Here is a 14,314-nt window from a genome sequence, read left to right on the forward strand (position 1 = left end):
GTGTTTAGTTCTTAGTTGCTGTTCTCAGATCCCAGATCAGCGCTTGCTTATTGTGTCTTGCCTGAACTAATATCCAGTGTTTTTTCCCTAGTGCCATTGTCCGGAATACCTATAATCTACCTTCGGACACAGACAGTATCCTTGGGCCCTGCTGGTTCTCATTCTCCGTTTCCCTGGACCTCTCAGTCCTCCTCTCCCAGTACCACTGTCCCGTTTGGGTCTGATCCTCTGGTATCTGGAGCTGTTGCATGTAAACTTTCTTGGCCATGCTGGGTCTATCCCTGGATAGGGGTTTGCTCGCCGGAGCTCCCTCTTGAGTATACTGTGTTTCATCCCAGGGGGTCCTCCCTTGTGGGTTCACCTCATTTATAACCTGAATAAAGCTTTGCTGATTCAACTGACATCATTGTCCAGCTGGTTCCTAGGGTTCAGCTTCCACAGAGTCCTCTGTGTTCTAGTGGGCTCACTAACCTTGTTCCGCCTGCCTTGGCATCACACTGTGTTTGTGACGCCAGAACTGATTAGTCTCATGTTCGAAGCAGTAGTGTGAATGGTGAGATATTTTGCTTGTAAATCAAAAGGTCAGAACATTGTTACCCTTTTGCTCGTTAGTTTATTTTTAATCTGAGAATTCAGACGATCTAACCATACAATTAAAACTCTTGCTATGAATATTGCAGCAATGCTCGACTTAAATGCTGCTGACCCCGACTCCCAACGCTTACAAATATCTGATTCAATGGGGTATTTTCTTTTAACCCCTTTCGGAATGAAGCCTGTTTTATTAGGTTTTTTTCACTCCCTCCTTATCAGGGAAGATACATTTTATGCATTTCTGCTTTCTCACCTCCAAATATCACATCCTTTGTGGTTTTGGACTCCTCAACATCCTCAATTTTCAATGTAGCCCTAACTGCCTTAACTAATTTATCTGTCTCTTCATATGAAAAACAAGGATGGCCTTCAAAATCATATCTTTAAGAGTTCATTTTTAAGTCCTTCACGACCGATGACTTAAAAGGTACGACATTGGCCGTGTCCCAGCCTTTGATGCAGGCTTCGGAACTGAGCCAGCATCTTTCTCTGCACATAACAGCTGATCGGATCAGAAGTCGTGCTTAAAGCAGGGAACCTTAAGTTTGAAGTTTCTTGTGGTCACCCATACCACATCCCCAACCACCAGATTTACCCCCTGAGACCAATGTTTATCAGCCACAACCTTCTTGCTTAGTGTCACCTTCTGGAGCTGCCGGCGAATCTCTTACTATACACCCTTCAGCCTTTTGGTGGTCTCAGAAACCCATGGAATCTCTTCCTATCCTTTGAGGAAGGCAGGGGAACAAAAATGACAAAAGATGGGGGAAGTACCAAAAGACTCATGATGTCTGTTATTAAGGGAAAACTCCACCAATGGTAAGCCCCCCATTTAAGTTGGTAATGACAGCAGAAGCATTTGAGATAAATTTCCAATGCCTGGTTTGTCCTCTCAGAGAGACCATTAGACTGAGGATGTATTCAGAGAAAAACGACAACTACATGCCAATCCGACCACAAAAGGCCTTCCAAAATCAGATATTAAACTGTGTACCCTGATCAGACACAATGTTATACAGAACAATATGCAACCTAACCACATTATAAATAAATATATTTACCACATCATAAGATGAAAGGAAACCATGGAATAGGGATAAGATGACACTTGCGGGTGAAACGGTCAACAATACCCAGATAACAGTCATACCCTCAAACAGTGGGAGATCCATAACAAAATCCATTGAGATGTGTGACCAGGGTAAGTCCAGGATAGGAAGAGAAAGGAGCTTACGAGCTTGAGCAGACCGCAGAAGAAATAAGAAATGGAAAAATAAAATTGCGAAAAAAAAACAAAGTCCCACCTAGTATGCCTGAGATTAAGCCTCTTGGCATTATTCAGGTAAATAAAATTTTTATAGTCTGTGAGAACTACGAACGGATGTTTGGCCCCCTGTAGAAAAATGTCTCCATTTCTCGAGGGCCCATTTAGTGGCCAACTACTCCTAGTTACCTATGTCATAATTTAATTCTTTGTAAGAGAATTTCCTAGAAAAAAGGCACAAGGCCGAAGATGAGTGGAAGAAGACCCCTGGGACAATACCGCCCCAACTCCCACCTCAGATTCATCCACGTCAACAACAAATGGACTATCAAGATCAGACTTAACCAGGACTAGGGCTGGAGAAAATGTTTCCTTATGAAAGGAAAATGCCTGGCAGTCTCATCCTCTCCCACCTAGAAACATCTGTTCCCTTGCAGGTGAGAGCAGCAAGAGGTTTGACAATTTTAGAAAACCACAAACCTTCTATACCAGTTTTCAAAACCCAAGAACCTTGAAAGAGCCTAAAGGTGGGTGGGGTAAATGTGGAGATAGGCAGGCTTCAAATTCACCCCCAGAATCCCAATCTCCTCCACCTCAAATGAACCTTTGGATAAATTAACATACAAGGAATTATCCTTGAACCTACTGAGGACAATACGAACATGATTCATGTGAAACTGCTAATCTTTAGAGAAAATCAAACTGTCATCATATACCCAATGATGAACAGCACCAAAATATCCCGAAGATGTCATTAACTGAAGCCTAAATTACAGTATGAACATTACAAAGACCAAATGGCATGACCACATACTCATAATCCCCTTCAGGTCTATTAATGGCCGTCTTCCACTCGTCCCCAGCCTTGATACGAAGGTTGTAAGCCCCTTTAAGATCTAATTTAGAAAAGATCTTGGCTCCAATAAGTTGGTTAAATGAGTTGTGCATGAGAGGAAGGAGATACTCACAGTGATCGTATTCAAGTCCCAATAGTCAATACATGGCCTTAAACTCCCATCCGTTAAACACCATAAGTTCTCCCTTTTTGATTCTATTATTTTGTTTTATTAGCAATTTTTTTCATTACACAAATTGTTCAACATTCTATTATGCAATAATTTATTTATCCTTCACACATTTTTTGCATCCATCTCATTGATTCACTCATTCATATATATATATAAATATATATATATATATATATATATATATATATATATATATATATATATATATATATATATATATATATATATATATATAATTGTCTAAGGGTTTTTCCGTCTGTCTGTCTGTCTGTCTGTCTGTCTGTCCTGGAAATCCTGCGTCTCTGATTGGTCGAGGCCGCTAGGCCTCGACCAATCAGCGACGGGCACAGCATGGCGACGATGATGTCATAATGGAAATCCCGCGTCTCTGATTGGTGGAGGCCGCCAGAGACGGGCACAGCATGGCGACGATGATGTCATAAAGGTTGCCTCGACCAATCAGCGACGGGCACAGTCTCCCGCCAGGCCTCGACCAATCAGCGACAGGCACAGTATCGACGTAGATGTCATAATGGTTGCCATGGCGACGATGATGTGATAAAGGTTGCCTCGACCAATCAGCGACGAGCACAGTCTGCCGCGAATTCTGGAATCATCATTGTCCATATACTACGGGGACATGCATATTCTAGAATACCCGATGCATTAGAATCGGGCCACAGTCTAGTATATATATATATATACACCTTATATTTTCCTATCATAATTGTATTCAGCATTTTTATTCCTTGGTTTCCATACACACTCTCATTTTTCACAGTTATACACTTTCTATAACCAGCACTTTCATTAATTTATCGCCTTCACTTCATGTTTACATTTAAACATCATGGAACACTTAGTTATTTGGCATCCTAGATACCTATACCCTTGGGTATTTGAACCTTTTAACTCTCTAACTATACCCTTTTGCACTCCACTTTCAATGAGTGATATCCATGGGGATTTTTGCATTGATGCTCAGTCGATATGCGTGATTCGCTACCCTCCCTGACTTCCTGTCCTGCACAAGGGAAACACTATGCGTTTCACACTTGCACATCAGCGCGGCAAACAGGAAGTCACTATGAATGAAGGAAGGAATGCAGATGCTTCATGCCATGACACACCTGGACATCCGATGCTCCATCCAATCAGCCTGGAGCATGGGGTATTAAGAAGTACCTTAGCATTATCTGGTTAATGCCCCTTTTTAAAAGCTGAGGCGAAATGGTGGCGACGGGGCAGTAGATCAGGTATGCACAGGTCTCTTCTACCATAACAGTAAGTCATAACATGGAATCACTTTGATTAATTTCTTTCACGGTCTGATTTCTGTTTATTGGATAACTTAATTGGTGACAAGGAGTGATTGAATTCCATTTAGAGTTTTGGCAATATGTAGGCACTTGCACTTTATATTTAGAAATGCAGAACTTTATCTGGGTCTCCCCCTTTCTTATCGGGATATAAAACTGCCACAAAACAAGCTCAATTTTTGTAACATTCTCAACACATGACACTTTAGTTAAGACACTATTTACTACTTAGTTGCCATTGTAAATTTATTGAGACTTGAATAATTTTGCACTAACTTTAGCACTTTATCAAATTATAGAATCCTATTCATCCGGACATATAATATTGAGTACTCAGTGATCCTACTTCTATAACCTGCATATCTGTTCGCTACAAATTTTTATATTTTTATACTTTTATGCTTGCTTTTGTATCTTTGTTGATATATTGTAATAATAAAATGTGAACTATTTTAATAATTCTAGTTGTGGTTACCTTCATGCATAGAGGCCGAACATCTCTTTTTCCCCATCCTTTTTAGCCACAAAAAAAAAAATAACATCTCCCACAGGAGATTTTGAGGGATGGATGAAACCTTTGGAGAGGTTATCCTGAACATAATCCCTCATAGCGACCCTCTCAAACTCTGGAAGATTAAAAATTCTAACCTTAGGCAGGTGGGCAACCCACAATCAACTGTATATCACAATCATAAGGTCGATGTGGTGGTAATATCAAGATTCGTTCTTCAGGGATTACCTCAGGGATCTCTTCAATGTACCAGGGGACCTGAGTAGCGAAACATCTGGCTTGATTGATTTCCTGGAAGCATTTATCCTGATACGCCTCACTCAAACTAATGATGTCCCCACAAAGCCAATCAATGAAGATTATTGTAATAATTATAGGGTATAACTCAGGAGACTCTTTGCGTGGAACAAGACAACTACAGGACACAGTTTTATAAGTGGTAAAGTCTATATTATCACACGGTGATTCAAACAGGTGCAGAGAGAAACTCAAGTCCACAACACTTGGTGTAAATATTAAACGCAGCTTAGCAGTCTATAGGAAACTTCAGAGGAAAATGCAATCAAGCAGAAAGTCTATGAAGCACAGTTATTCTTGAGGATACTTGACACGAATAAATCCTTGTCTTAGTCCAAACACAGATAGATAAGCTTATAAGGCAGTTCAAATCATATCTTAGCTCAACCAGGGAGGCCTGGTTAATAGTCTCAGGTTTTTGCAGAGCAGAAACAGCTTACATGTCCAGCAAATGCAGATGGAAGTAAACAAGAGCAGCAGATGAAGGAGGATTACTGGAAACTGATGTATGCAGCAGGGACTCAGAGAAGAGTAGCAGGATCAACACACAGGTTCACAGGAGCAGGTATATAGCCATTGAGTAATCAGAGGTCAGGAGCTGGATGCAAGGCAGAATACTCTAGCACAGACTGAAGGCTGGGGTGGAGTTTTATAGCAGGAAGACACAGTGCACATGAGACCAAAGACGCCATCTTGGAAAAGGGCAGTAATGCACAAAAGGTAAAAAATGTTCAGAGTCCTGACAATTATGTTGTCTAAGCCAGAGAAGGACCAAAACCACAGGGGCTGAGAGGGCCTGAAGAACCAGGAAGGTAATTTCTTCCTTATGGAGACATCCTACCTGAAGGGATACTAGACTATCAGAAATAGTCTCAATTCTCTGGGTGAGGAAGGAATTATCCAAAGAGGTAAGCTTAATGGATGACTTTAGAGGCCTAAGGGGTATCTCCAATGTTGTGGCCATACATACGTCCAATAAAATTCACTTCTGCCCCACAATCAACAAAGGCACTACCCTGCACCAAATTACCCTGAAGAGCCAATACAATAGGAAAAACCACTTTATATAAGGGTACCTGGGTACCTAGTCGAGGAGCCCCCGCTTAAACTAGGCGCGGTTGTTTCCCAAATACTCCAAATCTTTAGCCGACCCGCAGAGCAGGTACCATCTCCATTCCCAATGCCAGCATCTTTAATCATCCGAGGGGGCAACTCTCCCAAACTACATAGGTTCCTCCCCTGAAGAAATGGGCAGCTCCTGAGCAGGCAACACTCAAAGTGCATGGTAAGGGTCATGCAGGTCTCCAGACTTTGATGCAAAATGCAAATAAATTTATACAATGTGATTTTCTGGATTTTATTTTTGATATTCTAGCTCTCAATGTTAAAATTAACCTAGCCTTAAAATTATAGACTGTTTATGTCATTGTCAGTAGGCAAACTTACAAAATCAGCAAGGGATCAAATACTTTCCCCCACTGTATATATTTAGTAATTGCGTACTCGAAATGACATGGAGAAACATATTGACAGGTCAGTTGTAGCATTTAGTGAACATGGTAAATAAAAAAAACTAAAGAAACTATTGTGAAAATGCACTTTTTTTTACAATTTCACGGCACTTGGAATTTGTTTCCTGTTTTTCAGTACACTATATTAAATAATCAGTGGTATAATTAAAAAGTACAACTCGTCCCACAAAAAGCAAGCCCTCAAACGCCCATATTAGGAGAAAAATAAAAAAAAAGTTATGGCTCTGGGAAGAAGGGGAGAAAAAAAAAGAAAATCGTCTGGGGTGAAGGGTTAGTGCTTTTTTGTGACTCTTTTCTTACTAGTCTGTAATAAATAAGAAGATTGAAACCGGTCATAAAGGATCAAATAATAGATCTTTGCTGTGAAGTGATGATGGTACAGTGCTACTCACCATTAGTGGCACCCCTTCATTGTTTTCATAGACCGTACAATATATTCAGAAATAAATAGAAATGTAACAAAGATATACCCTTAGAATTTTTTTAATTAGTTGTAGAAAGTAATACAATAACAAAACATTGTTTTTCAACTAACATGTTGCAATTTGAAAGAAGAAACCAAATAGACAGCATGTGCAGCAATAAGGGCACCCCTAATTAATACTTGGTTGCACACCGTTTGGCATTGATGACCGCCTCCAAACGTTTCTTGTAGCCATCTATAAGCTTCTTGCACTCCTCAGCTTGTATTTTCTCCCACTCTTTCTTTGAAGTTTTTTCAAGCTCTTCAATGTTTGCAGGGTTCTTTTTCTCAATGGCAGATTTCAGCTCACACCAAAGATTTTCAATAGGATTGAGGTCAGAACTCATTTTAAAACACTCCATTTTTTTCGTTTTCAACCATTCCTGTGTACTTTTGGATGTGTGCTTTGGGTCATTGTCTTGCTGGAGGACCCATGATCTTCAACTCAGACCAAGTTTTCTTACACTGGATAGGACTTTTCACTCTAAAATCTCTTGATAATTCTGATTTCATGATTGCTGTGATACAGTCAAGGCCTCCAGTACCAGATGCAGCAAAGCAACCCCACAGCATTATGGATCCTCCACCATGCTTAACTGTTGGTAGGGTGTTCTTTGCGGTATAAAATTAATTGCACCTTCAATAAACAAACTGTTGCTTTGCATTGCCAAAAAGGTTTATTTTTTATTCCTCTGTCCACATTTTCCCATAAGGATTGTGGTATATCAAGGTACTCTTTGCCAAATATCAGTTGTTCCTTTTTATATCTTTTCTTTAGCAATGGTTTCTTCCTTGGCCTTCGCCCATAAAAATTGGCTTGGTTTAGTGTGTGGGGTATGGTACTTGTTGAAACCATGACCCCAGACTGTTCCAGGTTGGTCTTCAGGTGTTTGACGTGTTTTTTCTACCATTTGCACCAACCTTCGAAGACAATTGTTAATTTTCCTCTTTCCCACACATCCAGGGAGGTTCTTCATAGTACCATGCTTGGAAAACTTTTTAATAACATTTCACACTGTTGAAATTGGGATATCAAGGTCTTTGGAGATGGCGTTATACCCTTTGGAAGTCTTGTGTTTGCTAATAATAACAGTTCTGATGTCCTCAGACAGTTCCTTTGTCTTTACCATTGTGACAAAGGAACAGGGCCTACCATGTGACTTTTTAAAACACTGAAGTCATTATTCATTGGCTAATTCATGTAACATGGGCACTGACAATCAGGTGTTTTTCATTTGTGCTTTACCACAGGCGAGTCAAAATGGATTTCCATACAAATTTAATGTAAAGTGCGCCAATTACCAGTGTCAGCTTTAGATTTTCTATGTTTCCTTCCCATTGTTTTTGTTTTAAATGATTGTTTATCATTTGTTGTTTTGTATTTAACATGAGTGCTCTGTACAAAAAAAAAAGTTTCATTTGATTTTTGATTTTTCAGGAGATATTCCACATTATGTACTTAAACTTCATGGGTGCCAATAATGATGAGCAGGACTGTATATCTTAAGTAATGGCTTTTGCTTCAATTGTATCCTCAGTGATCCCAAGGTGATCCGATTTAAAATTTCAGACATATGTTGTTCCTCTGACTTTTTTTGCGTTAAAAGAGCGTCTTATAGTAGAAAAAAATACAGTAAGTTCTAAAGTAAATTCAGTCTCATTTAATTATACGACTGTCTGTTATATGTTTTTGTACAATTTGTGAAAAAAATGTATAGTTTCTCTCCGTGTGAGTTATTTTCGATGATCAACAAAATATGATTTTCCAGTAATTTATTTAAATTGTAATTTTTGTTGAAATACATTTTTTCATTTTTATAGGGAATAAAAAATAAATAAATTTGAAATTTTTCACTATCGTTTATAGCTTGTCAACCAATCTTATTTTATAGTAATACTTTAGCATTCAGGTAAACATTTTCAAGTATACAAAGGAGTAAAAGCTCATGAAAAACCACAGACTCAAACAAAAGAAAAGGGGGGATATGACATGGATTGTTTTGACCTATTAATATCCATCTCATAGAGGTCATATATTTAACATGCCCCAAAAGGAATCCCAAGAAGACCAAAAATGGTTAAATCTCTCTAAAGTACAGTCATTAAGGGCTGCCCGGTACTCAAAATTCCTGATATCCTTGAAGAGAGAATATAGAACCCAGTAATGAATGTTTCACATTGTAGGTAGGATAATGACTTCTCGCTGTGTGGGATTTTTGATGTTTAAGAAGGTACCATTTTTGGTTAAAACATTTTCCTCATTCTGAACATGAAAAAGGCTTGTAACCTGTGTGGGTTCTCTGGTGTGTAATAAGATTTGATTTCTGGTTAAAATATCTCCCACATTCTGAACAGAAAAAAGGCTTCTCCCCTGTGTGAGTTCTCTGGTGTGTAATAAGATTTGATTTCTGGTTAAAATATCTCCCACATTCTGTACAGAGAAAAGGCTTCTCCCCTGTGTGAGTTCTCTGGTGACAAACAAGGGCTGAATTTGCTGCAAAACAACTTCCACATTCTGAACATGAAAAAGGCTTCTTCCCTGTACGAGTTCTCTGCTGTGTATCAAGATTGACTTTATGCAACATTTTTTTCCCAAATTCGGAATATGAATATGGCTTTCCCCCTTTGTGAAATATTTGATGTGCAACAAGAAATGATTTACGTGTAAAACATTTTCCACATTCTGAACACGAAAAAGGCTTCTCCCCTGTGTGAGTTCTCAGGTGTCTAACAAGGTGAGATTTCTCTACAAAACATTTTCCACATTCTGAACATGAAAAAGGCTTCTCGGAAGCATGAGTTCTCTGATGTACAATAAGCGATGTTTTCTGTCCAAAACATCTTCCACATTCTGAACATGAAAACGGCTTCTCCCCAGTGTGAGTTCTCTGATGTGCAGCAAGTGATGATTTATGTCCAAAACATTTTCCACATTCTGAACAAGAAAACGGCTTTTCTCCTTTGTGAGTTCTCTGATGTGCAACAAGCGATGATCTATGTCCAAAACATTTTCCACATTCTGAGCATGAAAATGGCTTCTCCCCCGTGTGAGTTCTCTGGTGACCCACAAGATTTGATTTCACATTAAAACATTTTCCACAATCTGAACATGAATATGGCTTCTCCCCTGTGTGAGTTCTCTGGTGAATAACAAGATCAGTTTTCAGGTAAAAAGATTTCCCACATTCTAAACATGAATATGGCTTTTTCCCAGTATGAATTCTCTCATGCCTAACAAGTTTCGATTTCTGGTTAAAATCTCTCCCACATTTGATACAAGAAAATCTCTTCTCCTCTGTGTCAATTTTTGGATGTTTAACAAAAGATGTTTGAAAGGGAAAAGTATTTCCATGTTCAGGCTTCTTTGATTTAAGAGCAATAGGTTTTTTAATGCCTCTTTTCTGACTTTTATTTTTATTAGGTGTCTGTAATGAATCAGAAGACAGGACCTGATAAGATGATTGATCTTTGCTGTGAAGGGATGATGGTATATAGGGAGCAATAGCATTCACTTCAGTTGTATTCTGTGTGATCTCAAGGTCATCTGATTTAAAAACTGAAAATGACACTTGTCTCTCTGATCTTCTGTCAGCATCATCTGCCAAGAGTAAAGCCAATTATTATTTTGGGATAAAATATCCTTCAAATTTATATTTTTTAACATTTCTACTCAAATTTTTGAACAAAATGCGAAATTATGTAGCAAAATTTAATTATTCACTAGGACAATGACAGTTCACAGTCTAATAGAACCTGTATGAACATGAACCAGTAGAACGTTGTGTTAAACTGTTTGTTCATTTTGCCTCCCAAATATAAAAAGTTACCAAAAATTGTTATTTAGTCGAAACTAATACTAAAACTTTTTCTCACCCCAGTAAAAAACAAGCCCCCACTCAGGTGTCAAAAAATATTGCTAAATAAACTTGTAAGCCTTCTATCATCAGAAAAAATCTAAGAGAATGTTGAAAAAATAAAACGGGATGTTGGAAAAAGTAGAGTAGAAATACAGTAATAACTATTTTGTCTGGTATCACGATCTGATTAAGGCACATGGAAATGTAAAGTTTGAAAATTACAAATAGTTCTAAACTATTTGGAAAATTTCAGGTATTTTCCAAAATAAACGCAAAATATAACCTAAAATTGACAGAAATGTAAAGTACAATGTGTCACAGAAAAAAATATTTCAGAAATCTTTGGAATCAGAAGAAGCATTCAAAGTTGTCACCATGTAAAGTGATATGTCAGATTTGAAAAATAGGACGTGGTTAGGAACAAAACACTGGCTGCGGGAAGTGGTTAAAACAGACTACAGTATTTTGAGCACTAATTACTGTAGTCAAAAGCTGTGACTACAGGCAATAACAAATCTACTGAAATGATCAAACTCTACAGTCTTCACCAGAGATAAAATGAGTAACTAGTGGTGAAACCTCTCTGGAGTAATTAGAGTATGTGGCTCGGTGGTTCTTGGCAATCTAAACTGTCCTAGAACCAATACTTTTGTGAAGAAATATTAGGCATTTAAAAATAAATTTTTAGAATAGTACAGAGCTGAGGTGTCTTAAATTTAGATATCTGGCATTTGAAAGAAGCAATGGAGACCTTTTTTAAAGACTACCAAGGAGTTGCAGACTCACATAATTGAGGCAGTCCGATCCTAATAAAATCAAACATAATGAATGTCTCCCGAGACCTCAATCTGTGCCCGCACTGCCTCCACTGGCCATTTTCCTGAAGCCCACTGTCGTGAAGTCAATGGGAAGTACAGGGACTCCGCTCTCCGCCGACATTTTCTGAAATCCCAGGGCCCACAGGATTGCCCCTCTCCTGCCTCAACCAGATTCCGGCAGCAGCAACCTTGCTTCCTGTGAACCCACTCCACCATCGCTGCCCCAACTGTAAGTTCGGACTATAATATGCATCACCATTTCCTATTTTCCTTTCCAAAATATGGGTTATATCTTATGGCCAGGTGCCTCTTATAAGCCACAAAATATGGTACATTAGAGCCATCAACGACACACAGCTTACAGATATAGGCAGAGTTGCAATGTTTTTTGTGTAGTTTATTGAAATACTCTTTGAAGTTAGTCAGTTTAAAAAGAAAAAGAATAGTCAGGAAAAGGGAAACTCTATTGCAATTGTACAGAAATTCACACTTGGCCCTCACTGCACATTTAATGTTGTCCTGGTCTTGTAGGGACCACGGGAGCACATTCAGCAGCACAGAAGGGAGACAAGGTAGATCCTATATGATGCATCCTACATGATACCATGATTGTATTAAGACAACAGCATCATCAACCTCCACTTTTTCTTAGTGAAACACCATAATATTTTTCTTCAAGCAATTTTCTATCTTGTCAGCAGATTCTACATACGCTGGCATTTGGCTTATTAGTCAACAGATCAGGGCAGGTAAGAGCAACTTCTAGTTCCAAGGGGTAGGTGGATCCTCCAGGTTGTAAGCTCTATAGAAAAAGGACTTTTGATCCTCAAAGTAATTTAAAAAGTTCTGTTTTGCCTCCAAACCGAGAATGTTGAAGTTTGGAAGCAAAATGGTGACCCCATGATTTTGATATGGCCGCACTACACCACTGATAAAGCAGCCACAGCCAGTAACTAAGAATAAACTGTGACTCTGTATTTACTGACTACTACTCACTTGGGTAATCATATGTAGGAATCTCCTCTTCATACTGCTCATCACCCCTCACATCTGTCTCTGTAGTATTAATATGGGTCAGATCTTTACCCTGAAACAAATATTGTAAAAGTCACAGACAGATGGAGAAGTCACATCTATGATCAGCTCTAATCCTGCCATCTCCACCATTCTCATTACACAAGTATAAAACATATAATACTAGTGGATAAAAAAAAACTGAACACAAGACCTTCACAGCCGTCTACACATCATAGGGGAGATCTCATTAAACCTTCTCTCCATCTACCTGATGATCCTGAGGAACACTGGGAATTTCTTGTTTACAGTCCTGTGGAAGGACAGGATCGGGACATCTCTCTGGTGTTGTCCTCTTACTGGATAGAACTGGAGGAAACACATATAAGGACTGAATTAATTCTTTACATCCAGATAATTATAGGCCGTGTGTATTAAGCCCTGTCTGTTACCTGGTGATGTAAGGGGCCGGGGAACCTCCGTCATGACATCCTTGTACTGATCTTTGCATCCTTCTAAATACTCCCATTCTTCCATGGACAAATAGACAGCAACATCCTGATACCTTATAGGAACCTGACAGATACAATGACACCGTCATCCCCCCGATCCCTTCATAATGTTACTGTATAATGTCCCAGAATTCCCAGCAGTGTCACCTCTCCAGTCAGCAGCTCAATCATCTTGTAGGTAAGTTCTAGGATCTTCTGGTCATTGATGTCCTCATGTATCAGGGGGTGAGGCGGAGGCCCTGTGATTGGGCTCAGGGGTCTTCCCGATTCCTCAGACACAGGGTCCTGACAGCGCTCACTAGAGTTCTTTTTCACTACAGTGTAATCCTGTTTATGGAGAGACACATTAATAAATCTCACTACAGACATTTCCAGAGTCCTCACCTCTCCAGTTCTGTCCATCTGTTATTCCCATAGATAAGAATGATGTAATATGACGTCATCAGAATCTCTCACCTCTCCTGTAAGCCGGAAGAGGATCTCTAGGGTGAGGTGTAATATCCTCTCCACCATCTTGTTTTTGTCCAACTGCATCCTTGATGGGTAAATCTGAAAAATTTTCTGAATATTGAAGATCTCCACTGAGAAGATCAGATATCATAGGGACCTAAATGAGTAGATGAACCAATATAACATCATAAAGAATCCTGTGTAATAATTAAATAACTGGAGATAATAAGGGGAACATGAGATTTATTATTTTAAACTATTCATCTTTTTTTCTTCACATCTACTAATAACTCCTATATATTTGACACACACACAACAAGCAGTTTCTTCCTCGGAGTCGGCAGCTGAATACGTTTCTCATAGACTCATCTTCCATAACGCTAATTCTCGCCTCATTTACTGACACTGGAATCGGCATTAGCAATACTGCAGGAGATATTCATTACACGTGACATGAGAAATAACTACTTCATGATGAGGACGACATCTTCACCTTCTACTACGGCTCTAGAAACATATGTGGCCACAGTACGTCACTGACTCCATCACCACCAGCCGCCTGTATGAATGTTTCCCGTCTTTCCTGAGCTGTAATCTTGTATTGTGTTATATCTCATATCTAATACACACAGAAGTGTGAGAAATTTATAAAAGC

At 39.0% G+C, this 14,314-nt stretch overlaps 1 protein-coding gene across 1 annotated transcript in view; it reads right to left on the reverse strand.

Moving 5' to 3' along the window:
* Window positions 1-14,314, reverse strand: part of LOC143766212 (uncharacterized) — a 687,372-nt gene that overhangs the window by 571,291 nt on the left and 101,767 nt on the right. The window contains exon 4 of the mRNA XM_077253710.1: window positions 13,150-13,273. Within this exon, the coding sequence (XP_077109825.1) occupies window positions 13,150-13,273 (124 nt within the window). The remainder of the gene's footprint in view (window positions 1-13,149; window positions 13,274-14,314) is intronic.

This window comes from Ranitomeya variabilis, chromosome 4 (assembly GCF_051348905.1).
Source record: "Ranitomeya variabilis isolate aRanVar5 chromosome 4, aRanVar5.hap1, whole genome shotgun sequence".
Lineage (NCBI taxonomy): Eukaryota > Metazoa > Chordata > Amphibia > Anura > Dendrobatidae > Ranitomeya > Ranitomeya variabilis.